Source organism: Hemiscyllium ocellatum, chromosome 5 (genome assembly GCF_020745735.1).
Source record: "Hemiscyllium ocellatum isolate sHemOce1 chromosome 5, sHemOce1.pat.X.cur, whole genome shotgun sequence".
NCBI classification, from domain to species: Eukaryota; Metazoa; Chordata; class Chondrichthyes; order Orectolobiformes; family Hemiscylliidae; genus Hemiscyllium; species Hemiscyllium ocellatum.
In genome coordinates this window covers 122,532,361-122,558,800 of record NC_083405.1, presented here as the reverse complement: position 1 = coordinate 122,558,800, position 26,440 = coordinate 122,532,361, and the positions used below count along the sequence as shown (strand labels likewise).

General features: G+C 40.7%; 1 protein-coding gene across 1 annotated transcript in view; it reads right to left on the bottom strand.

Annotated features, from left to right (window-relative positions):
• The window catches only part of xrcc2 (X-ray repair complementing defective repair in Chinese hamster cells 2), a 33,213-nt gene extending 7,406 nt beyond the window's left edge, over window positions 1-25,807 (bottom strand). Inside the window, exons 1-2 of the mRNA XM_060825138.1 lie at window positions 25,698-25,807; window positions 14,870-14,951 (exon numbers count right to left, since the gene is read on the bottom strand). Coding sequence (XP_060681121.1) covers window positions 14,870-14,951; window positions 25,698-25,736 — 121 coding nt within the window. The 5' untranslated portion in view covers window positions 25,737-25,807. The remainder of the gene's footprint in view (window positions 1-14,869; window positions 14,952-25,697) is intronic.
• Window positions 25,808-26,440: the final 633 nt, after the last annotated feature.

Below are 26,440 nucleotides of genomic sequence, written 5' to 3'. Positions count from 1 at the left end.
ACAGAGCACAGCAGCATGAGAGAGCTCTGCCTGCATTGCAAGCTTTCCCTCTGTTCAAGATGCTATGGTCTGCTTCCACATTTTTATTCCCTTCAGCACTTCACTTAAGAAAATGCTTCTCTACTCCCATAATGGTTAGACTTGTTACAAGTCACAAGTAGCACAATTTACACGTCTATGCCCCATTTTCGGTCAGCAGTTGCCATTCACTCACCTTGTGCCATACTTACTTCCCACAGGCTGTCAGGTCATGCTGGAGTGACAAAAGATTAACCCTGAAGTCATGGTCACAGAAACTCACGTGACCTAGGCACTGCTACAAAGGCAGTGAAAGTCATATCGCCAGCAGAAATTTTACACAGACCATTAGCATGCTCAAGCCATGCTCCATCTTTATGAGGAGATTGCACTACAGTCCTAATATCCAGAACCAAAGTTACAGTCAGGGAATATGTGGTAATCCGTTTAGGACTGAAATGAGGAGAAATCTCTTCACCCAGAGATTTGCGGTCCTATGGAATTCGCTACCACAGAAAACAGTCGAGGCCTAAACACTATGATTTCAAGAAGGAGCTGGATAAAGCTCTTGCGGCTTGAAGCATCAACAGATACTGGGGAAAAGCAGGAACAAGGTAATGAGTTGGATGATGAGCCATGGTCATAACGATTGGTGGAAGAGGCTTGAAGGGCGAAATGCCCTCCCTTGCTCTTATTTTTGTTTCTATGTTTCTTTCTACTTTGGGATACTGAAGGAACAAGCGTTAGCATAAAGCTGGTCAGCAAGAAATGTAGGAGGACAAACGTCAACACAAAATGGAGGAAGAGCAGCAATAACCTTGACCTATTGGTACAACTCATAAGGAAATGGTAGTGTAGTGTTAATGTCACAGCAATTTGTTTCTTTCTTAACCGACCTCTGGGTGATTAGGAATGGACGGTAAACGCTGATCCAGAGAGAGAAGACCACATTGCATTAATGAATAAAAAAACCCACTGTTCCAGCAGCCAATATCTAACAATAGCCAAATCCAAGCCAAAGCACTCCCTTTGAAATATGCCATCTATCTTCAATGCACCAAATAATTAGTGATCATTGTCTTTACTATTACCATTTTTGTGCTCAGCTTCATGGATTTTATCCTCGCTTTGTTACAAAGAATACACCAACATCAAAACCAGAAGAAAAATCATAATACTTTTAAAGTGAACTTCTCTTGTAACTAATATTGAACTGAGGTAATAGAATCACTCGAGAAAATTCTCAGAGCTTATCAGGTTGGCATGTATACCTATCTAACAAAGTATTTCTCCAGTGCTTATACTTTATGAGGTGGAAATCTACTGAGCTTCCTGAGGACACCTCAGATGACTCTTGGTGACCTCGAGCAGCTCTGGGCTTCAGGGGCCCAGCTGTGGACAGCAACATCTTAACGTAGACTTGGGACACACTGGTCTAATTGGCTGTACTGCACTAATAAGGGACAGGTGGAGTGGATGGTGATGAAGGAAGCATGCCCAATTTCTTAACAGTGTGAGAGTAATTCTGGTGGGAGATAGGAGTTTCACATCAACAACTTGAGCTGGAGGTAGAAACCACATTATTTTCCTCCTGTCCACTGCCTGTACTAGGGTATCCAAAACACAATCACAGAAAGAACAGAAAGGGCTGGATCAGTTGATCTGGCAGCATCTGTGGAGAACGAAAGAAAGCACATTTTATGTCTTATCTGACTCATGATCAAAATGATCAAAACTGCATTGCATTGCAGAATCAGAAAAACTTGTGGAGGCTCTGGGGAATAGGGGATCAAGTTATAGCCGGTGCAGCAAATTCCTCCCTCTGAAGCAGTCCACTCATCGGCAGTGGGAGCGAACCTCTGCTTTGAGACTGTATTGCAGTGATGCAAGTATAATTTCCCATTGCAAATTAAATTCCTTCCCTTCCATCCTTTTGCCAACTAACATGTATCCAAAAAGCAGCACTAGCTGCAACTCATCTGTGTGTAATGAGTTGCCAAGCACCAATTTCATCTGCTCCCCCATCCCACATGAACAGGTACATGCAGTGTGTTCCATGCCTCTTACATGCTAATTCTCTTGGTCCATGGTACATAGTAATGTTGATTGGCAGATAAAATTGTCTTTGCCACTGAGGGAGCTCTCATGCTTTTCTTCGAATACTGCTGCAGGATCTTTTATATCACACCTCATCAGATCCTCAGGAGGTGCAAAGCACTTTACAATAAATTCCTTTTTCATTTGCTTTCACTTAGGCAAATGCAGCAACTAATTTTTATATAGCAAATAACAGAAAAACAGCAAACTATGATGACCGCATAACTCTATTGTCCTTAATTGTTCACCTCTCATTGTCCTTCTCCGCAGGTAAGCATATAAGGTCAACAAAGGTGTGATGTTGTGGTGCAGTGGTGGTGTCTGGGTCAGAGGCCTGGGTTCAAGTCCCACCTGCTCCAGAGGTCTGAACAGGTTGGTTATCAAAATTAAATATGCAAGTCAACTTTCTTTTTTACAGCAATGAAGCGATTATATGTTTTTTTTAATTGCTTAGTCAATATCATATTACTTGCTCCTTTAATCGCCCCAACTTCAATTTGTTATTTCTGATAAAATCACTTTGTCCCTATGTGCAAAGATTTCATGAGGGGAAGAAAAAGGCAGCAAAGACAAAGTTGGCACAAACTAAAGGACCTAACCCAATGCAAACCCCTGCATGCTAACTAAATTTTCAACCAAGCTAATTTGCTGGCACCACTGTTAAACCTATTTAGTGAGGCACATTTTTTAAAAAGCGACCTGTGCCAACATACCAGATGTGAAGGGACTAATAAAATTGAAAAACATTCTTCAACTGTTTTTTTTCAAACTTAACCTGTTTCATAATGTGAAAGGGGAGCCAGTAAATTATCTTTCTATACAAAGATTTGTGAAATGCAGGAGGCAATTGGTCCAGCACTGTGCATACGTCAGCACTACTGACAAGGCAATCATCAACCCAGTTGTTTTATAGCTCATTGGGGAAAAATAAATAAAGTCAAGCTCCTATTTCTGCCATCAATTTTGGAACCCCCCTGGTGTGACAGTGTATTTTCTGTAGCTGTGTTATTACACTAGCAAACTAGAGCAGAATTATGTGTTGATTCGAGTTCCATTGGACAAAATAAGCAAGGTATTGGATACCAACAACAGAATAAATTCAGGCACAGTAAAATAATTTTGAGTAAACTCTAGGCATGAGAAGTTGAAGCGAGTAAGGACACATTCTTGAATTCAGGCACTACTGAGGAGATAAACTATTACCAGCTCTCTGTAGGGATCCTGCTCAAAATGAGATTCAGCCAGCTCAATTCAACTACGATTAATAAGGAGTCCAGGGAACAAAACGGCCAATAACTCAACATACAACAGCTATAAAGGACAGCTGGTGTTAGAAGAGGCAATATCATTATGGAAAATGATGCATGTTAAAGAGTGGGCCTCGAAAACCAGAACAGTGTTCAATTCTTTTTAACCTGTATTGTTCCAATCTAGGAGCACCAAAGGTATAATAAAAAACCCAGAAAAATAGTATTTTAAAGGTTTCTGATTGCAATGCAAAGCAACCTTTTTTTAAACATAAAAACAAAATACTGCAGATGATGGAAATCTGAAATAAAAACCAAAAAAATGCTGGAGAAACTCGGCAGTTCTGGCAGCACCTGTGGAGAGAGAAACAGAGTTTAATGTTTCAAGTCCAATATGACACTTCTCCAGAACTCAAGATTTTTTTTAAAACATGTACAAATTATTGCTGGGTTATATTTGGAACACAGCAGGAATGCAGTTATAATCTTGTGTAATTTTGGGTAACTACTTTCAAAGGTACATCAACAATTTCAACAGCTTTAATTGGAGGAATTATAGAATTTGGAACTTCTAGGTAGAAAAGATTACACCTACAAGGCATACAAGATGAAACAAAATATTTTGTGCAAGTATATGACGGCAGGCATAAAATTACCTTTAAAACTTCCTCAATGACGAATCTTTTAGATACTGCCTTAATATCTGATGACATAAAGACAGTTTAAAACAATTATTTCATAATTGTCCCTGAGAAGTAGAATCACAGAATCATTGAATTCCTGTGTGGAAGCAGATCATTCGACCCATCAAGCCCATGCCGACTGTCCGAAGAGCATCCCAACCAAAGCCACCTCCGTACCCTATCCATGTAACCTTGCATTTCCCATGGCTAATCCACATAGCCTGCACATCCCTTGACACTACAGGGCAATTTAATATGGCCAATCCACCAAACCTGCAAATCTTTGGATGTGAACTTGGGATTTTTTTGTCAGGTTAAAGACATTATATAAAAAACAACTTGATGCTCCATGATGAAACAAGTTAAAAATCTTTCATGACGTTTCTACTTCTTTCCCCTCAGTCTTTGAACTGTTCCCCAAATGTTATCAGTGGAAAAAAAAATGGACAAAGGTCCTCCAACAGAAATGGATTTCTCTCAGTTCAAAGACCCAACTGTTATATGCAGAAAATGAACAGTGCATTGTGTTCAACTTCAAAATAAAAATGTCCTTCATCTTTTTAATGTAAATGGTTGGCTTGAATTTACTGGATCTGAATTGTTATAAGAAATGTTCATGACTGGGTAGGAAGCCAGCTTACAAGATCACAAAGCTGCCTCATGAGCACTCATGTCGAAAAACTTGTATTACCTTCATGGCTACTTCACATAGTTGCTATTAAAGCTACATCAGTGTTGGCACAACAAGGCCCAGCAAGCGGTAAAACTAGTGGAGTGATTTGTGGGATAAATTCCATGTTCTCAATACATATTTTCCATAAAGGTAAACAAACTCCTTCTACGAACTCCTCTATGTTCTTGGTACATATTTAATTATAAGTTATTCTTTCTAATGGAAATAGTTATGAACTAAATAAACAATTGAACACCATGAAATGAAACCAAAGAGAAAATCATGAAACAAAACTGATGTTTAAAATGGAGATAACATTTTGGTTTCATATTGAATTCCGAAAAAGTCATACTGGACTCAAAACTTAACACTGTTTCTTTGTCCTCAAATACTGCCAGAGATTCTCCATGTTCGTTTTAGTGTATATTTCTAATGGTAAGCAGACCAAAACTGTTCAAAGTATTCCAAGTGTGGTCTAAATATAGTTTTAACAAGATTTCCCTACTTTTATACTTCATTCCTTTTGAAATAAAGACCAACATTCCACTTACCTTCCCTATTATCCACTGAACTTGTATGCTAGGTGATTTATGCATGAGGACTTCCAAACCTCTCTGTGCTGCAGCTTTTTACAGTGTTTCTCCATTTCAGTAATATCCAATCCTCTATTCATTCTCCCATATATTCTTCCTGCCAAAGTGCATAGCCTCACATTTCCCCATATTATATTTCATCTGCCAAATTTCTGCCCACTCACTCAACTTGTCCATATCTCTCTGCAGACTTTATGTCATGCTCATCACTTGCCTTCTCACCTACTTCTATGGAATCCACAAAGTTGGATTAGTTACATTCACTTTCTTCATTCAAGTCATTGACATATACATTGTAAATAATTGTCACCCCAGTATGGGTTCCTGTGGCATCCCACTAGTTACAGGTTGCCACACTGAAAATGGCTCTCTTATTGGAACTGTCTTCTTAGTGAGCCGATCCTTCATCTGTGCTAATACAATGCATAGAACATGGGAACCCCTTGAGCCAGCTCCGTCATTCAATATGATCATGGCTGAACATTGAGCTTAATACTCTAATTCTGCCCTCCCCATATATCCTTTGATTCTTTTAGCCACATGAGCTATATCTATTGCCTTCTTGAAAACATATAATCTTTGGACCTCAACCACTTTCTGTGGTAGTGAATGCCACAGGCTCATCATTCTCTGGGTGAAGAAATACCGCCTCATCTTAGTCTTAAAAGATTTATTCCTTATCCTTAAACTATGACACCTGGTCCTGGCCTCCCCCAGTATCCAGATCATATTTCTTTAATCTAACACATTTAGTCCCGTTAAAATTATACAGTTTTCTATAAGATTCCTCCCACCTCCCCCCCCATTCTCCTAATATCCAGTGAATACCATGCTAACAGAGTCAAGTTTTCCTCATCCATCAGTCCTGCTCTCCTAGGAATCAATATGGTATCCCTTCACTGCACTCCCTCTATAGCAAGAACATTCTTCTTTAGAAAAGGAGTCCAAACTGCACACAATATACTAGGTGCGGCCTCACCAATACCCTGTATAACTGCAGCATGTCATCCTTGTTCCTGTACTCTAACCTCTCCAACACCATGGGCTCTTATCTTATTAAATAGTTTAATATGGGGTACCTTATTGGATGTCTTCAAGGAATCCAAATATATTACATTCACTTCTTCCCCTTTATCTACCTTCTCAAGAATTACAGCACATTTGTCAGGCATCGTTTCCCCTTATGAAGACAGGCTGACACTGTTACATTCCATTATGCATTTGTAAATGCTTTGTTATCACAGATTTTGTAACAGATTCTAACAGATATTAAGCTAACTGGTTTTGTCTCTTCCCTTTTTGAATAAAGGTATTACATTGGCACTTTTTCAATCCTCTGGCACTTTAGTAATATCTAAGGGTTGTGGAAGACCATTACTGCTACATCCACTATCTCTGCAGTTACCTATGTTAATGTACTTGGAGTCATCCCATTAAGTCCAGGGAATTATTGGTCTTAGACCATAGAGATCTACAGCATGGAAAAAGACCGTTTGGCCCATTGCAGTCACGCTGATGAAAAAAACCCACAATTATTCAAATCCCATTTTTCCAGCAGTTGGCCCATAACCTTGTAGGCTTTGTTATCACAAGTAAACATCTAAATTCTTCTTAAATATTACAAAGGTTTCTACCTCAACCACCCGAAGGTCAATGAGTTTCAGATTCTCAACACTGCTTGGTTTTCTTTAGTTTCATCAGTTTCCCTGGTACCTTTTCCCTAATGATATTCATTACTTAAAACAGTTATTGCATTTATTTCATTTTCCCTTTCTGCTCCTTGATTATTTAGTATTTTTGGAATGCTAATACTGTCTTCTACTGTGAAGATTGATGCAAAGCATTTATTTAACTCCTCTGCCAATTCCAGGTTCCCAGTTATTATTATTTCCAAGCCTCATTATCCAAGGAGCCTATGTTCACTTTGGCCTCTCTTTTCCTTTGTATATATTTAGACAAGCCCTTGCCTTCTGTTGTAATATTACTTGCAAGTTTACTCTGAAAGATCATATTCACCCCTTTTTTAGTCATCTTATGTTGGTTTTTAAAAATCTTCTCACTCCTCTGGCTTACCGTTAATCTCACCATACTGCATATTTGTTTTCAAAACTGTTCCAATTCTGACAAAAGACTGAAGAACTGAAACATTAAATGGGTTTCTGTCTTCATAGCAATACTCAGATTCACTGAGTACTTCCAGTTTACCACAATCCACAGTATTTTGCCTCTGTAATGGTGCCCTGCTGACTTGCTTGGTTTAGGTAACAAATGAATAAGTCCAACGCTATGGATTAATTGTTTCCAACTTTCCCATTTTGATGTCATATTGATATCATTTATCTCCTCTCCTTGTCATATTTTTGGGAAGTAGTAGTCCAAAACCCAGGCTGATGTTCTGCAAACAAGTGTTTCAATTCCACGAAGAGATGGTGAAATTTAAATTCAATTAATAAATCTGGAATTTAAGAAAAACAACTAGTCTAATAGCAACATAGTAATTTGATGTAAAAACTAATTTCGTTCACTAATGTGCTTGAGAGAATAAAAATCTGCCATCCTTACTGGTCAAGCCTATATATGTCCCCAGACACACGTGTGAGATGTGACATGACAAGTCAAGAAATACTGATAATCTGCAACTATCACAATGCGATACTTATGCTGGCTCCTGTAACAAGTATGAGATTCCACGTAGTACTGAAGATTATAATGAGATTTCATTGCAGCTCCTGATATTTGCATTTGAACATTACAAATGCAGACACTTGCATGCCTGGGTTCAAACTAAATAATTTGGATGTATTGTATCAAGCTTCCATCAATGTGTCCTGCTGCAAAAGAATAGAGCACAGTAAGATAGAGAGAGACTGACAGCTTTATTCCATTAGGTTTCCCTGGAGCGTTGGAGGCTGAGGGGTGACCAAAGGTTTATAAAATCACGGGTAAATAGTCAAGGTCTTTTCCCCCAAGGTGGAGAGTCCACAACTAGAGGACATAGGTTTAGGGTGAGAGGAGAAAGATTTAAAGGCGATGCAAGGGGCAACCTTTTCACACAGAGGGTGGTGTGTGTATGAGCTGCCAGAGGAAGTGGTGGAGGCTGGTACAATTACAACGTTTAAAGGGCATCTGAATGGGTATATGAATAGGAACGGTTTAGAGGGATATTGGCCAAGTGCTGGCAAATGGGACTAGATTAGTTTAGGATAGCTGGTTGGCATGGACGAGTTGGACCGAAGGATGTGTTTCCATGCTGTACATCTCTAGGATATGCCATGACATGATGATGCCTTGAACATGTCCCTTAAAAGGTATATTGCATATCAACACTGGCTCATAACACATCTCCCTTTTTCAAAGGAAGACAAATCCCAAATAGAAAGAAAGACAAAAGACATAAGCACGTTTTAATTAATCAATTATATAGAGATGTTAAAACAAGAGCTAAGAATATTGATAGTTCCAACTTCGATACAACACTTTGTAGTTTTGACAACTCTTCCTAATCCGGTGATCATATAACCATCTATAGGAGGTTGCTATTATTCTCAGTTGCTCTTGACTGATGGTTATGTTGCTGCTGACTGTGATCAATGTCCATCATCACGTTGTTGATGCTTCCTTCGTGCAAGAGTGCTGTGTTGGAGATCGTTCTTAACTTGCTTTTGCACCTTCATAATGTAGCACCATAATTGGTGAAGACTTCGCAGGACGATATCTTTGGAATCTTTGCTAGTATCCAAGTATTTGGAACTGTACTTCTAACTTGCACTATCTGCCCATTCTGCAGTTGTGGTCATTGTCTTTGACGCTCCTCGGTCTTTGAAGAGACAGGTCCTATGAGTCTTTCATTCTCACACCAATGGACACAGTTTGAATCTCACAAATGGTTATAATGCTGAGATGTTTGCATACTGGTAGCCTTGGCATTGCAGGATCACTGGTAAGCTATTAAGCAGATTTAGGAACCCAAGCTAATTTTAAAAATGTATTTAAGAGATGTGGGTGTTGTTGCTGGGTTAATGTTTATTGCCCATCCCTAGTTGTCCACAAGAAGGTGGTGGCGAGCTGGGATACACACTGCTATGACTGATATTAGTGCTGAAGTGCTTAAATGTTTATGGATGTGCCAGTTTAGCAGAATGCTTTTATCCTGGGTGACCTCAAGCTTTGGGCATTGTTGTAACTGAAGAGTATTCCATCATACTTATGTTTTGTCAATGGTGGATTGGCTTTGGGAGTAAGGAGATGAGTTATTCGCTGCAATATTCCTATCCTCTGACCTGCTCTTGTAGCCACTCTATTTAAATTGCGAGTCCAGTTGAGTTTCAGGTCAATGGTAACTTCGTGGATGTTGACAGTGGGGTTTTTAGCAAGGGTAATACTTTTGAATGTCAAGGGGCAACATTTAGATGGTCTCTTATTGGAGATGATCATTGCCTAGCAATTGTGTGGTGTGAATGTCACTTTACAGCCAAAACTGGATGTTATCCAGGTTCTGCTGAAGTTTTACATGGACTACTTCAGAATCTGAGGAGTTGTGAAATGCGAAATCATCAGCTAACATCCTCACCTTTGACTCTGGAATGAGGGATGGTCATCGATGAAACAACTGAAGATGGTGGAGCCTAGGATGCTACCCATCAGGGATGTGCTGGAGCCAAGATGATTGAACTCCAAAAACCAGAACCATCATCCTTTGTGCCAAGTTTGATTCCAACCAATGTAGTTTATTCCCCGATTCCTATTGGCGGTCATATTGCTATGGCTCCTTGATGCCACACTTGGTTAAATGTGAAATTATATGAATATTGTTTCTAATACTTTCCAGTTGCAGCTCAGCTGCAGTGCTTCAGAACTATGATGAGACGGGACCTATGACATTCTCAGTTATTTTAGTCACAGCAAAGTCCCAAGACACACAAAAGTTGAGATGTATGAGCATGCATTTGATCAAATCTTCTCCATCAGCAGTCAATAGGAGACTACTTCTTGGCACTTATGCAAGAACTGTGTTCAAGTGGAAAGGTGAATTGGTGGCAACTGGAGCATACAATTCTGACTTACAGTCCGTCACTCAGGATCAATATTCTGTCTATTTCATTTCTTCTCTGTGCGCAGACTTTCTCAGACCATGTGTGACATCAGCTTCCAAAACCGAAAGTCAGTGCATCGACATACTGGCATACATGGAGCCTCAGAGGAACCTCAACACAGCCACAAGGCTTAGAGTTACCCCACAGTCTTCTAAACACCAGTGGAAATAAGCTCTGTCTGTCCAACCTATCATGACCAGACAAATTACTCATCCATATCAAGCTAATAAACCTCCTAACATTTTGTGATTTGTGCACCATAATACCCAAACCTTGTGCAGTTCTTCTCTGCTGGAGTAATATTCGGTCTTTTATTTTTCCTGACAAACTGAACAACTTCCCACACCTTCTCCATCTGTCAGATTTTTACTCACTCACACAATCTATCCAAGTCTGTCTACAACTTCTTAGATTAGATTAGATTACTTACAGTGTGGAAACAGGCTCTTTGGCCCAACAAGTCCACACCGACCCGCCAAAGCGCAACGCACCCATACCCCTACATTTACCCCTTCACCTAATACTACGGGCAATTAAGCATGGCCAATTCACCTGACATGCATATCTTTGGACTGTGGGAGGAAATCGGAGTACCCGGAGGAAACCCATGCAGACACGGGGAGAATGTGCAAACTCCACACACTCAGTCAGTCACCTGAGGCGGGAATTGAACCCGGGTCTCTGGCACTGTGAGGCAGCAGTGCCAACCACTTATGTCTTCTTCACAACATACCGACTTTGATATCACTTGCAAATTTAGCCTCAATGCCATCACTCTCCTCTATATAAACTGCAAAATGTTGAGGCATAGGACTCCGCTCATTATATGCTGCCAATCAGACAAATGCTCATTTATGCTACTTTGTTTTCTGTCTGCAGCCAGCCAATCTTCTAACTATGCTAATATTTCACCCCCTACACCTTCAGCTTCTTTTTTTCTGCAATAATGTGTCACCTTATCAAATGCCTGCTGGAAGTCCAAATGTAGAATGTCTCATGCTCCCCGTTAACAAATAGTGTACGTTACTTGCTCAGAGAACTGCAGTAAATTGGTTATACACAATTCCGCTTTAATGAAACTATGCTAAATCTTGTTTTTTTTTTCTTTAAATGCCGAGCTAGAATCTCTTTAATGATCCATTTTAACATTTTTTCAAGATTCATTATTAAGGTTTAATAAGGTTTATTAGCAAATATATCAAAATGGCCAAGTCCATTTAACTATGCCCAAAAATAACCCTCCAAATGTACATGGGGCAGAAATTAAGTCATAGAGTCATACGGCACAAAAACAGATCCTTCAGTTCAACTTGTCTGCGCTGACCAGCCATCCCAATCTGACCTAGTCCCATTTGCCAGCATTTGGCCCAAATCTCTCAATTCATACACCCATCCAGATGCCTTTTAAATATTGTAATTGTACCCACCTCCACCACTTCCTTTGGCAGTCTCCAATCAATACAATCATTTCCTCTCACAAGAGCAAAGAACTGTGGATGCTGGAGGTCAGAAATAAAAATAGAAGGTGCTGGAGAAACACAGTACATCTGGTAGTACCGCTGGAGAGAGAAATAGTTAACATTTCAAGTCCAAATGACTCTTGCTTGGTTCCAAAAAAACATTTTGGATTTTAAATGTTAAATTTGTTTCTGTCTCCACAGAAACTGCCAGACTTACTGAATTTCTCCAGCACTTTGTGGTTTTTATTTCAACCATTTCCTCTCCTTGGATCAAAATGAACCAGGGAAGAGTTGTCAGATAGAGCGCCAGTAGCTTCCAAATTCTTCCAAGTTATATTAATACTGCACAATAAGATGCCAAAATGGTATCAAATGGCTGAAAAACAGAAGCCAAGTATAAATTCAAAATTTACCATGATAAAGCATTCCTGCCAACTGACATCACTGTCTTCTTCACTGCTTTGAAGCTTTGATGTGGAAATGTGACATTCTGTTCCTGATCCTTGGCTCCTGGCCCTCATTCCCTCCCACTGCTCACTGTATGAGACAGGAACTGGGTGCCAAGGTTAACAAATAGAACTTCACAGTTCATTCCTCAGACTTAAGAAAATTATATGTTCACAGCTAAAGGCAAGGAAATACAGTATTTGCAACATATCACAAAAGTCCATCCATCTGTTGCTGTTTTGCATTACACCTACCCTACTCCTCCCCAACTTGGTGAATAACCGCAGGGATGAAGTGCAAACAGAACACAAGTATGGATCTAAGTTTGTTCACTGAGCTGGAAGGTTAGTTTTTAGACATTTTGCCACCATACTATGTAACATCATCAGTGAGCCTCTGGTGAAGCACTGGTGTTAGTGATCTAGTATAGTGACGAAACGTCTAAAAGTGAACCTTCCAGCTCAGCAAGCAACCTTACATCCAGAACCTCAACCTGACCTACAAATCTTCTCAGAACTCAAGAACACACGTACAATAATACAGGATGCTTTGAGGAGTACAGTGTGGAACTCCAAAAGGAGATTGACAAATTGGACAAATTGGAGGAGTGGGCAGATAAGTGGTCGATGAGTTTATGACAGAGAAGAGTTACATGGGAATTTGATGGGAAGAATGTGAAAAAGACAACATAAAACAGATTGTACAATTCTAAAAGAGGTGCAGGAGAAAGGGATCCGGATGTGTATGTGCACAGTCCATTAAAAGGTGGCTTCATTCCTGATGCACAGCTTATGCCCAAAACATCAATTCTCCTGCTCCTCGGATGCTGCCTGACCTGCTGTGCTTTTCCAGCACCACACTCTCGACATTAAAGGTGTCAGGACAGGTGGAAAGAGCAGTTAATAAGTCATTCAGTGACCCTAGTTTTATTAATGAGGGGACAGACAGCAAGAGCAAGGAGGAGCTGTAGAAATTGTACGAGACACTTTTCAGACCGGAGCTGGAGTACTGTGTATAGTTGCAGGTGCCACATTATAGCAAAGCTGTGAAAACATTGGAAAGAATGCAGAAATGATTTACAACAATCATTCGAGGAATGAGGAACTTCATTTAGAAGGATAGATTGGGGAAGTTGGGACTACTCTTTCCTTGAAGGGAAGGCAATGAACTGGAGATTTGTTTTTTGTTTTCAACATCATGAGCAGGCTGAATAGAGAAGGTCGAGAGAAGCTGCTGTCATTCGTTAAGGAAACAAGAATGACAGGGTATAGATTTAAAGCGGTGTGCAAAAGATGCAAGGATGCGAGAAAAAAGGTTTATCACACAGTGAGTAGTTAGGATGCGGAATACACTGACTGGAAATGTGGAGGAGACAGGTTTAATTGAAGCATTCAAGAGGGCATTGGATGATTATTTAGATAGGAATGATGTACAAGGACCTGATGAAAAAGAAGAAATTGGTGCTAATGTGATATTATAGATTTCAGAACAATTTATGGACTGAATGAATCAACAAAAGATAAACTATTACACACAGCACTAACTCTGTCTGGAATAAATTGTTAAGGAACAAAGACAAGCTGTTACACAGAGACTCAAGTATTAGCCATGCCTTGGCAAGATTACATAAACAAAGCTGCTTTGACACCTGTTTGATAAACTGGATGCTTTTTTGCCACAAGGACAACTGAAGAAGAATTTAATAAGTTAGTGCAGGTAAGCTGTGACTTTGAACAAACAGTGAATACCAAACATACCAAGAAACAAAGATATTACTTTGCGATAAGAACCCCACCTTAGCAGAACTTCGAAGTACAACTCTGCCCAAGGATCAAACCCTGGAGATTCCTCCCACCAGTATGAGACCACCGCTGGTTGAAATCCTGTCCAGATTTCACCATTAGTCGGGTAATAGCTAAGTTGGGTCGCAGGCTTCTACTTGCTTACTTGAGTGGTCTTACATTTGGTTGCTACATGCAATAAAGTTTGAATTATTGTCTCAGTACTTGATTGTGAAATTACTTAATGAATCGTTGAATTAAAGGCAACTTGGAGTGATGTACCCACAACACTAGGTAATGAAGCTTGTTTGTAGATGGGCCAAATGGCCACTTCCTATGCTGTAACAATTCTGAGATTCTGTGCCCTAACTAATACTTATCCCTCAAATCAACATTACAAAATACTGATTATCTAGTCTTTATCACATTGCTGTTTCTGTGAGCTTAATGTATGCAAATGTGTTGTCACTTTTCCTACATTAAAACAGGAGCTACACTTCAAAACAAAGTACTTGATTGGCTGTAAAGCACTTTGAGATGTGCAGTAGTTATAGAAGGTTCTATATACATGCTAGCCTTTTTTTATCTTTAGTATTTAGTTTGCTCAACTAGCAGAAAACAATTAAGCATGCTTTTATGAGTTCTAAAATATAGGTTTGCATTTTTTATTGGAATAAAGTGTCGCTCTGGAACATTCTTTTAAAATCAGATGGAATTATGGGATGAATGTGCAAACATGGCTCCTCACAATATTATTAATGCTTTGTGATTCCTTACCATGACTTGGGAATCCTTCTTCACTAAATAGCCGTGGTTCAAGATGTTTCAGAGAACTTCTCCCTTTTAGCCGAACAAGCAGCTATCAAAATACCAAAATCAAGATTTCAATAACGAGGTAAAATTCCTAATCACTTCAAATTTGACTTACATCTGCATACAACTGTGTTGTAACAACTCTTTTTTTACCTACTACTGGTCACAGCTGTAAGAAAAGAAATTTGTTCAGAAACTCTGCTGGACATGGGCACGGATTGAACATTAACTGTTTTTTTCTTTGGTATCCAATGAGTTTGATTATCATTGGATGATACATCTCTTAAAATTATTACTGGCTGAGACATCTATCTCTGGAGAAGGCTTTGACATTAAGCCTGGTGCATCAAGACATCTTTTGCCTGACTACAGGAGATACGAGATTTCAGTTGAAAGGTTTGACTTGTATTTTTTTGTTCTTTCATGAGGTTGGAATATTGCCCGTCCCTAACTGTATTTAAACTGAGTGGCATGATCAGCCATTTCAGGAAAGGAGAGCAGAAAGATTCGAGTTATAAGGAGACGCTGGATAGGGTGGGACTTTTTCTCTGGAGCACAGAAAATGGAGGGGTAACCTTATACAGGTCTATAAAACCATGAGAGGCAAAGATAAGGTAGATAGCCAATAGCTTTTCCCCATGGTGGGGGAGTCTAAAACTAGAGGGCATAGGCTTAGGGTAAGAAGGGAGAGATACAAAAGGGTCCAGAGGGGAAATTATTTCCACACAGAGGGTGGTGAGTGTCTGGAACGGGCTGCCAGAGGCTGTGGTGGAGCCAAGTACAATTTTGTCATTTAAGAAACATCTGGACAGGTACATGAATAGGATTAGTATGGAGGGATACAGACCAATGCAGGCTAATGGGACTAGATTAATTGTAACAACCGGGTGGCATGGAAAAGTTGGGTAGAAGGGGCTGTTTCTATGCTGTAAACCTCTATGACTCTACGTCATTCCTCAAATGACATGTAGTGAACATTTGTAGGGAAAATACAGGAATCTATTGTGAAGAATGTAATTACTGAATAATCAGAAAATAATGTCTGATTGAGCAAAATTAGCATGGATTTATGGAGGGGACATCATGACTGACAAACCCAATAAGAGTGTTTTGGGGATTTTATTCACAGAATCAATAAAGGGAGAACCAGTGAATGTGGTGTCTTTGGATTTTCAAAGGCTTCTGATAAAGTTGGATCTGCTGTGTGACTCGTGAGGAGGGGGGGGGGGGGGGGAAATGGGTGTACTGCAAGGATCACTGCTTGATGATTTGGATGCGCAGGCTAATTGTAATATTTCCACATTTTCCAAAGATACAAAATTTGGTGGATATATGATTTTTGAGGAGGATGCAACAAGTTTTCAAGGGGATTTAGACAGGCTCTGAGAGAGCCAGAGTGTGGCAAATGCAATGTATGTGGATAAGTGTGCAGTTATCCACTTTTGGAGGACAACAAAGATGCATCATATTTTCTAAAAGATGGGAGATTGGAAAATGTCGATGAACAACTGGACCTAGGTGTCCTTATTCATTAGTCATTGAAAGCTAACATGCAGGCACAGCAAGCAATTTGGAAGGTAATTGCTATGTCTGCAATAGTTTCATGATTACCATGACTGGGACTACCTCTCAATTTCAGATTTTATAATAGAATTTAAATTCCACTAGCTGCATGGTGAGATATGAACCCATGTCTCCAAGGCATTAGCTGGGGCCGCTGGATTACTAGGCCAGCTACGGCATGTACAGAGGAACCTCGATTATCCAAATACTAATTATCCGAAAATCGGATTATCCGAAAGCGATCTCAAAGTCCTGATAGAAACGTTACATCAAAGACGTGTTTCCAACAGTGATCACATCTTTTGTTTACAGTGATTAAATATGCACCACCTCCAAATGACTGACCTCCTGCTCTCTCTCTCTCTCACCCCACATTTTCCCTGGAGTTCTACAGAGGGGTGTACCCAAACCCCATCCCACACCTTCCCCCAGATAATCTCTCCAATATTGTCCTGTACAGGGCAAATGTGGAACCTGTCAAAAAGTTGCATTAAAAAGTTGTGCGTGTGCACGCGTGTGTGTTCACGATTTGGAGACTTACCCCACAAAGGCAGCTGCTGCAGCAGTCTTGTTGTTGGTGTCCAGTCAGGCTACCCCGGAGAGGAGGCAGGGGTGGACGGAGTGGGGGACGATGTTCGGCAGGGTGATGTTGGATAGGGTTGGGGGGCCAGGGTGGGTGGGGAGTGGTGTTGGATGGGGTTGGGGGTGGGCGGGGAGGGAGGTTTTGGATGGAGTTGGGTGGGGTGGGATTGGGCATGGGGGCCAGTGTTGCATGGGATTGGGGGTAGGGGCACGCAGGGGAAGGTGTTGGATGGAGTTGGGGTGGAGCGGGATTGGGCATGGGGGCAGTGTTGTATGGGGTTGGGGGCGGGGGCGCGGAGGAGGAGGTGTTGGGGCCAGGGGCTCGCATACTTTGTGCTGGGGTCAGGGGGCGCTTTTGGACTGGGTTGGAGGGAGTTCAGGGGTGGGGTTTCACCCCTGTGCTGCTGTAGTCTCCTGAATAGGGAGCAGACTTTAAAGAACTCCTAGCCATACAGGAAAAGCATTTAATCGATTAACCAAATAAGCGATTATCCAAATGAAATAGTGCCCATCTCGTTCGGATAATTGAGGTTCCCTTGTAGTCCCTTGCTTTGTTAGAACTCCAAAAATGCGTTACCTTACACTTTTCAGCATTACATTCAATTTGCCACTATTTAGCCTAACTGACCAGCTAATCTATATTGCTCTGTAAGAGTTAACTGATGGGAGTAATTGGTCAGGTTGAGTTTGTCCTGCTTTCTGTCATACCTGGTCAGTTTGCCACATTCTTAAGTAAATGCCAATGCGATAGCTATAGGGATGCAGATAGCTTAGAAGTCACATCTTCAGTTTTATTGCTGGAACGTTGTCAGGGCCCATAGCCTTTACATTATCTGGTATATTCAGCTGTTTCTTGATATCACATGGAGAGAATTGAATTGAATTGGTTGAAGACTAGCATCTGTGATGCTGGGGATATCTGAAAGAGGCCGACCTGGATCATCTACTTGGCATGTCTAGCTGAAGATTGATGCAAAATGCTTCTGTCTTATCTTTTGAACTGTTATGCTGGCATTATTTAGAACGTGGTCTATTAAGGTATGATTCCTTGATTATGATAATGTCAAGCTATTGTTTGACCACTCTGTGGGTATGCAGCTCTCCTAGTTTAGGCTGTAACCCCCAGATTTTAGTATGGAGGACTTTGCAGGGTCAACAGGGCTGAATTTGCTATTGTCATTTCTGGTGCTAGGTGGTCCATCTGGTTGAGGGGCATGGAAAGAGGGAACAACCAAAGTCTTTTTCCTACGGCTGTGGAGTCCAAAACTTGAGAACTAGATTTAAGGTGAGGGGGGAAAATGTAAAAAGGACCTGAGAGGTAACTGAGAGGGTGGTGCATGTATGAAATGAGCTGCTAAAGCTAGTGGTAGAGGCAGGCACTATTACAGAATTTAAAAGGCATCTGGATGAGTATACGAATAGGAAGGGTTTACAGGGATATGGTCCAAATGCTGGCAAATGGGTCTTGGTCAGTTTGAGATATCTGATCAGCCTGTCAAAAGGTCGACCAAATGATTCTATTCATTTCTTTCAGATTTTTTAAATGTTTTGACACAACTGAGAGAGTGGCTTGCTCGGCCATTGAGGGCACATTGTTTGAGTCTGGGCACAGACAGACCAGTCCAGGTAAGGATGGTAGTTTTCTTTCTTAAAAGGCATTACAGGAATATACAAACGGGAATAGGCCATTCAGTCCTTGAGCCTGTTTTGCCATTCAATGAGATCCTTGCTGATCTGTGGACTAACTCCATACACCTCCTCTTTGGCCGATATCACTCAATACTTCTGTTCAACAAAAAATTATCCACTTTAGATTTAAAACTAACAACTGATCTACCAAACTAACTTCTGTTTGTACAAGAGAATTCCAAACCTCTACCACTTTTGTTCTATGAAAGTGCTTCCTAACATTCTCCTGAATGGTCTGGCCTGTAATTTCAGACCACCTCCCCTAGTTCGAGATTCCCACACATTTCAAGGACAGTGCTGGACACAATTAAAATGCAGGAGTTAGAGTCATAGAGATGTACAGCATGGAAACAGACCCTTCAGTCCAACCCGTCCATGTCGACCAGATATCCCACCCCAATCTAGTTCCACCTGCCAGCACCCAGCCCATATCCCTCCAAAACCTTCCTATTCATATACCCATCCAAATGCCTCTTAAATGTTGCAATTGTACCAGCCTCCATCACATCCTCTGGCAGCTCACTCCTTAAACGTACCACCCTCTGTGTGAAAAAGTTGCCCCTTAGGTCTCTTTTATATCTTTCCCCTCTCACCCTAAACCTATACCCTCTAGTTCTGGACTCCCCAACTCCAGGGAAAAGACTTTGCCTATTTATCTTATCCATGCCCCTCATAATTTTATAAACCTCTATAGGGTCACCCCTCAGCGTCCGATGCTCCAGGGAAAACAGCCTGTTCAGCCTCTCCCTGTAGCTCAAATCCTCCAACCGTGGCAACATCCTTGTAAATCTTTACTGAACCCTTTCAAGTTTCACAACATCTTTCTAATAGGAAGGAGACCAGAATTGCATGCAATATTCCAACAGTGGCCTAACCAATGTCCTGTACTCAATACTCTGACCATTATTAAAAAACCTTTAGCAAAAAGGTGAGTTTGATAACAATGGAGACTAATATATACAATTCACCAAATTAAAAATACTTATTTCCACTATAATATTTTTCAATTCAGACTCACAATAATTTTGAAATATATTTACTTGCTTGTGAAATATTTACTCCGCATCATGGAAATGTCAAGTGAATGTTAAAACAGTAAACTTTTATATCTTTATAATGGTAAATATTTATAATGGACTAATGGTAAGGTTCTTAGTTGTGTAGATGAGCAGAGAGATCTCGGTATCCATGTACATAGATCTCTGAAAGTTGCCATCCAGGTTAACAGGGTTGTTAAGAAGACATACAGTGTATTAGCTTGTATTGGTAGAGGGACTGTGTTTCGGAGCCACAAGATCATGCTGCAGCCATACAAAACTCTGGTGCAGCTGCACTTGGGAGTATTGTGTATCGTTCTGGTCAACACATTATTGGAAGGAGGTGAAAGATTTGGAAAGGGTTCAGAGGAGATTTACTAGGATGTTGCCTAGTATGGAGGGGAGGTCTTATGAGGAAAGGCTGAGGAACCTGAGGCCATTTTCATTAGAAAGAAGGTTGAGAGGTGACTTAATTGAGCTACAAATGTGTTGCTGGAAAAGCGCAGCAGGTCAGGCAGCATCCAAAGAGCAGAAGAACCGACATTTCGGGCATAAGCTCTTCGTCAGGAATGAGGAGGGTGTGCCAAGACGGCTAAGATAAAAAGGTAGGGAGGAGGGACTTGGGGGAGGGGCCTTGGAAATGCAATAAGTGGAAGGAGGTTAAGGTGAGGATAATAAGGTGAGGGTGATAGGCCGGAGTGGGCGTGGGGCAGAGAGGTCAGGAAGAAGATTGCAGGTTAGGAAAATGGTGCTGAGTTCGAGGGTTGGGACTGAGACAAGGTGGGGGGAGGGGAAATGAGGGGAAATGATTTCCCCTCCCCCTACCTTGTCTCAGTCCCAACCCTCAAACTCAGCACCACCTTCCTAACCTGCAATCTTCTTCCTGACATCTCCGCCCCACCCCGGACTATCACCCTCACGTTATCACCCTCACCTTAACCTCCTTCCACCTATCGCATTTCCAACGCCCCTACTCCAAGTCCTTCCTCCCTACCTTTTATCTTAGCCTGCTTGGCACACTTTCCTCATTCCTAAAGAAGGGCTCAAAATGTCGATTCTCCTGCTCCTTGGATGCTGCCTGACCTGCTGCATTTTTCCAGCAACACATTTTCAGCTCTGATCTCCAACATCTGCAATCCTCACTTTCTCCTAGGTGATTTAATTGAGACATACAAGACAATCAGAGGGTTAGATAAGGTGGACAGTGAGGACCTTTTTCTTCGGATGGTGATGGCTAGCACAAGGGGAACATAGTTTAAAACTGAGGGGTGATAGATATAGGACAGATGTCAGAGGTAGTTTCTTTACTCAGAGTAGTATGCGCATGGAATGCACTGTCAGCAGCAGTAGTAGACTTGCCAACTTTAAGGGCATTTAAATGGTCACTGGATAAACATATGGATGAAAAGGGAATAGTGTAGGATGGATGGGCTTCAGATTGGTTCCACAGGTTGGCGCAACATCGGGGGCTGAAGGGCCTGGACTGTGCTGTAATGTTCTATGATCTATGTTCCTTTTTTTAAGAGGGGGGAGTTGAGGGAAAAATAGTTGCATTCGCAATATATATTGAGTAATTGAGAAGATCAAGTAATGATAGTATTCCTTTTATTTTTCCTGTCAAAATGGACAATTTCACATTTTCTCACATTTTACAGCAGTTTCTGGATCTTTGCCCACTCTGTTAACCTGTACCTTTTTGTAATCCTCTAACGAGCAGGCAAAAACGTTATGAAGAGGACATGTTTATGAGATTAAGTTAGTTCGCTGAGCTTGAAGGTTTGTTTTCAGACGTTTCGTCACCATACTAGACTCTCACCATCATTCGTGAGAGTCTCCGGTGAAGCACTGGTGGTATGTCCCACCTCTCTATTTATAGGTCTTGGTTTCTTAAGGTGGGTGATATCATTTTTGGTTTTTTTTTCAAGGGAAGATAGATGGGTTCTAAGTCAATGTGTTTATTGATGGAGTTCTGGTTAGAATGCTATGCCTTTAAGAATTCTCATGCATGTCATTGATTGACCTGTCCTAGGATGTGTGTGCTGTCCCAGTCAAAGTGTTTGTATATGTGGAAACTAGTGAGAGTGGGTCGTGTCTTTTGGTGGCCAGTTGGGGTTCATGTATCCTGGTGGCAGGTTTCCTGCTGGTTTGTCTGATGTAGTGTTTTTTACAATTCTTGCATGGTATCTTGTAAATGACGTTAGTTTTGCTGGTGGTATCTAATGGATCTTTTAGATTCATTAGTCGCTGTTTAAGTACATTGGTAGGTTTGTGGGCTACCATGATGCCAAGAGGTCTGAGTACTTTAGAAGTCATTTCTGATATGTTTTTGATGTAAGATAATGGGGATATAGTATTTGGTTGCGTTGTAGAACATAGATAGAACATAAAAAATACAGAGCAGTACAGGCCCTTCGGCCCTCGATGTTGCGCCAATCCAAGCCTACCTAACCTACACTACTAACCCACTTTCCTCCATATGCCTATCCAATGCCCGTTTAAATGCCCATAAAGAGAGAGAGTCCACCACTGTTACTGGCAGGGCATTCCATGAACTCACGACTCGCTGAGTAAAGAATCTACCCCTAACGTCTGTCCTATACCTACCACCCCTTAATTTAAAGCTGTGTCCCCTTGTAATATCTGACTCCATATGTGGAAAAAGGTTCTCATGGTCAACCCTATCTAAACCCCTAATTATCTTGTACACCTCTATCAAGTCACCCCTAAACCTTCTTTTCTCCAATGAAAACAGCCCCAAGTGCCTCAGCCTTTCCTCATACGATCTTCCTACCATACCAGGCAACATCCTGGTAAACCTCCTCTGCACCCGTTCCAGTGCCTCCACATCTTTCCTATAGGATGGCAACCAAAACTGCACACAATACTCCAGATGCGGCCGCACCAGTGTCTTATACAACTGCAACATGACCTCAGGACTCCGGAACTCAATTCCTCTACCAATAAATATTGTGTCTGCTTGTTTGGGTCTGTTTCTGAGGAATTGACGGATTGGGTTTGTTGGTTACCCGTGTTTGTTGAAAACATTGTATAGATATTTTTCTTCTGCTCTTTGTAGTTCTTGGGTGCTGTTTACCTCAGCAGCAAATTTAGCAACTGTATCTTTCATCCCTTCAACAAAGTAATTTACATAAATTGTAAACAGTTGAGGCCCAGCACTGATCCATGTGGCAAACTGCTCATCCCATCTTGCCAAATTGAAAAAGACTCATTTATACCTACTCTCTGGTTCTGCTGGGTTACCAATCTTCTATCCATACTAATGTGCTATTGCCTACACCATGAGCTTTTATTTTCCTCATTGATGTTTGACACAATACTTCATCAAATGGCCTCTGGAAATCTAATAAAGCATATCGACTAGTTTCCCTTTATCCCCAGCTTATGTTACTTTCTCAAGGAACTCCGATACATAGATATAACAGTGGGAGAGATATTGGTGGGAGGGAGTATTGGTGGCATTTTGGGTTTAGGGAGCAGCACTGTAAAGTTTAAAAAAATGTAACAAAATCTGGCCATGTAGTAGTCATGAGGTTAATTGTGGACTTTAGAATGGAAAAACAGGGTGGCAAAGAGGGGAGGCAACGGCCTCGTGGTATTATTGCCGGACTGTTAATTCAGAGACCCAGCTAATGTTCTGGGGTTCAAACCCCCCACATTAGATGGCGGGAATTTGAATCTAATAAAAGAAATCTGGAATTAAGAGTCTAATGATGACCGTGAATCCATTGTCGATTGTCAGGAAAAACTCATGTAGTTCACTAATTTCCTTTGGGAAATAAACTGCCATCCTCACCTTATCTGACCTACATGTGACTCCAGAAACACAGCAATTAGGGATGGGTAATAAATGCTGGCCTAGCCAGTGATATCTTGCCTTGTAAATGAATAAAATAAAAGAACAGCAGGATTTTTAGGCATAGACAGAGCACTGAAAATATTAATCAAAAGGATTTCAGGAAGACAAACAGTTATATAAAGATTGGATAAACTGGGCTGTTCACCTTGGCGAAAAAAAGGTTGTGAAGAGCATTGATATAGGTTTTCAAAATTATGACAGATTTGGACAGTGCAGATAGAGATAAACTATTCCCATTGGTGAAAAGACAGAGGACCATCCAGCATAAATTTTGAAGCGACTGGCAAAAGAAGGGAAGCAACATGAGAAAAAGCCTTTTAATACAGTGAGTAGTCAGGATCTGGAATTCACTGCCGGAGAACATACTGGAGGCAGTTCCATCGGAGCATTCTGAGAGAATTAGGTTATTATCTAAAAAAGGAAACAGGTGCAGGGCTATGGGGAAAAACAGGTGATTCTTTCCTTCAGATATATTGAGTTGAATGGTCCCTTTCTGTACTGTAACCATTCTATGATCCTGTGATCATGTGAAGTATAGCAGATGATCTCATTGCAGAGGAGTCTAAAGTGATGCAATTGGGAACGACTAATATAGAAAGACTGCATGCTACAAAGGGCATGATTTTGAAAGTGCATATGCACAAAACCTTGAAGGTGGTACAGAATTGATGAAATGATGATTAAAATACAAGGATTATAGAAGTTTATAAATAGAGACATAAAACCTGAAAATAAAGAGATCATGCTAGAACTTTATAAATCACTGCTAAGACCTCAGCTGAAATAGTGTGGCGAAATCTGAGTAAAACACTCTCTGTTAAGATGTGAAGGCCTTTAAAAGGATAGAATGTAGATTTACTAAGATGCTACAGAAATGAGGGACTTCGGTTAAGAGAAGTTGGAAAAGCAAGGACTGTTCTTGGAACAAAGAATATTGACAAGTGACCGAATCAAAGTTTTCAAGGTGATAAGGAATTTTTGTTCAAGCAGGATGGGAAAGAATGCTCCCTCAGGCACGTGGGTCAGTAACCAAAAACCACAAATTTTAAAATCATTGGGGGATCTCTGGAGGGGAAATTAGGAGTTTTTTTCAAGAAGGGAATTGTCAGGATTCAGAATGCTTTCCTAGAAAACCAAGTCCCTAAATACATTTAAAACAGGAGTACGACAGTTAATTGAGGGTGATCAGCTTACAGGGTTACAGGTGGCAAGAGTGGGGTGAGAGACTAGGCATTACTTCTCCTTATATGGAGACAGCACAGGCATACTAGGGCTGACTGGCTATAAGTTTGTATGTTTCTATAAACACACTTCATTTACAACCAATATTGAACCACAATTAAATCTGAACACTTATTCAGGCAAGACAAATACAATAATAACAATAATATACTGAGGTGCAATCTCCAAAATTAAATAATCTCTTTGAAAAGGGTATTTCAAAAATGATGGACAAACAAAAAAACAAATTTAGTCTACAAGACGAACTGTCAACAAAAACTAATAAAACAAATTGAAAATGTTGAGTGTGATTGACAAGAGAGAGAGAGAATGAATTATGAGAAGGTTTGTGCTGGCATTATTAAAAAAACAAAACAACTTAAAATGTAAAAGCCACCTTAAGTGTGTATCCATGAATGATCTCTCAGAATACCTCTGCATAAGACCCACATTTCTACTTGGTGGCTGTAACTCATTCATTTCCTCAATCTCGATTACATGCCCAAGTCCCCTTCAAAATGATCTGGGGGTCAGTTTCCACCACATTCTCGGGGGGGGCCATTTCAAATCCTGACAACTCTGGGGGGGAAAAAAACATCATCTCCCCTCTAGATCGTGTACCAAAAGATTTCAAAATCTCGGGGCCTCTACCTATGCTTGAAGATAAAAAGAAATCACTGCAGAAGGTGGTTCAGGTTTGAGGAGGGAGAACTGAACCTCCTGCTGCCCGTGTTGTTTTGGACAGGTTCCTTCAAAGTAGCCTCAGTGAAACATCAGCCACAATCTCTGCGGAGACCCAATCTCACCTCTCACTGCATCTTACCTCCGTGCCCGACTCTTTAAGCCGAAAATCGCTGGTCATAACTGAAAAGTTTCCTGCTCACAACAAAGCAAATGTCAGGCAAGCTGAGAGCAGCCTGTAACCAGCAGCGGCCATCTTCTTTCACCTCTGACCCTCCACTTCCTGCTCCTTCTGGTTGCTATGGGCACACCAAACACTGCTGCACTCCAGTTTTATTTGCATTTACCTTTTCCTCTTAACATCCTTTTAGAATATATTTCAAAGAATGAGGATTCCATTATAGCAAAAATAAGATACATCATAATAATAGGTTGCAAACATTACAGACATGTGTGATGTTCTGCCCTGAATACATAAATGTGGCATGATCTTTAAGGATAGTCTGAGCAGTGAAAGGGAAAATATCTTTTATTTCTTATAATTGCAACTTTACCTCATCTGCTGTATTACTGATTCATTTAATTTCCCTGTAAAAATGCCCAATTATGTCTCAACATTTCTCATTTCTAATTCCCACAATAATTTCAGAATTTTGATAAGGAGATACCATGTATAAATAAACACACACACCAATCGACATTTAAAAAGTTTATGTAAATGTACAGTGTGCCAATGAATTTGTTGTTGGATTGCAGGTTCCAATATTTAGTTTTAATGTCGCATGCCATAATTTATTCTGCTTTAACTGAAAACTGAAATCCAGTAGTCTTCAAGTGGAAAATCATTATGACAGAAGGGGCTATCCAGCCACATGAGTCCATACC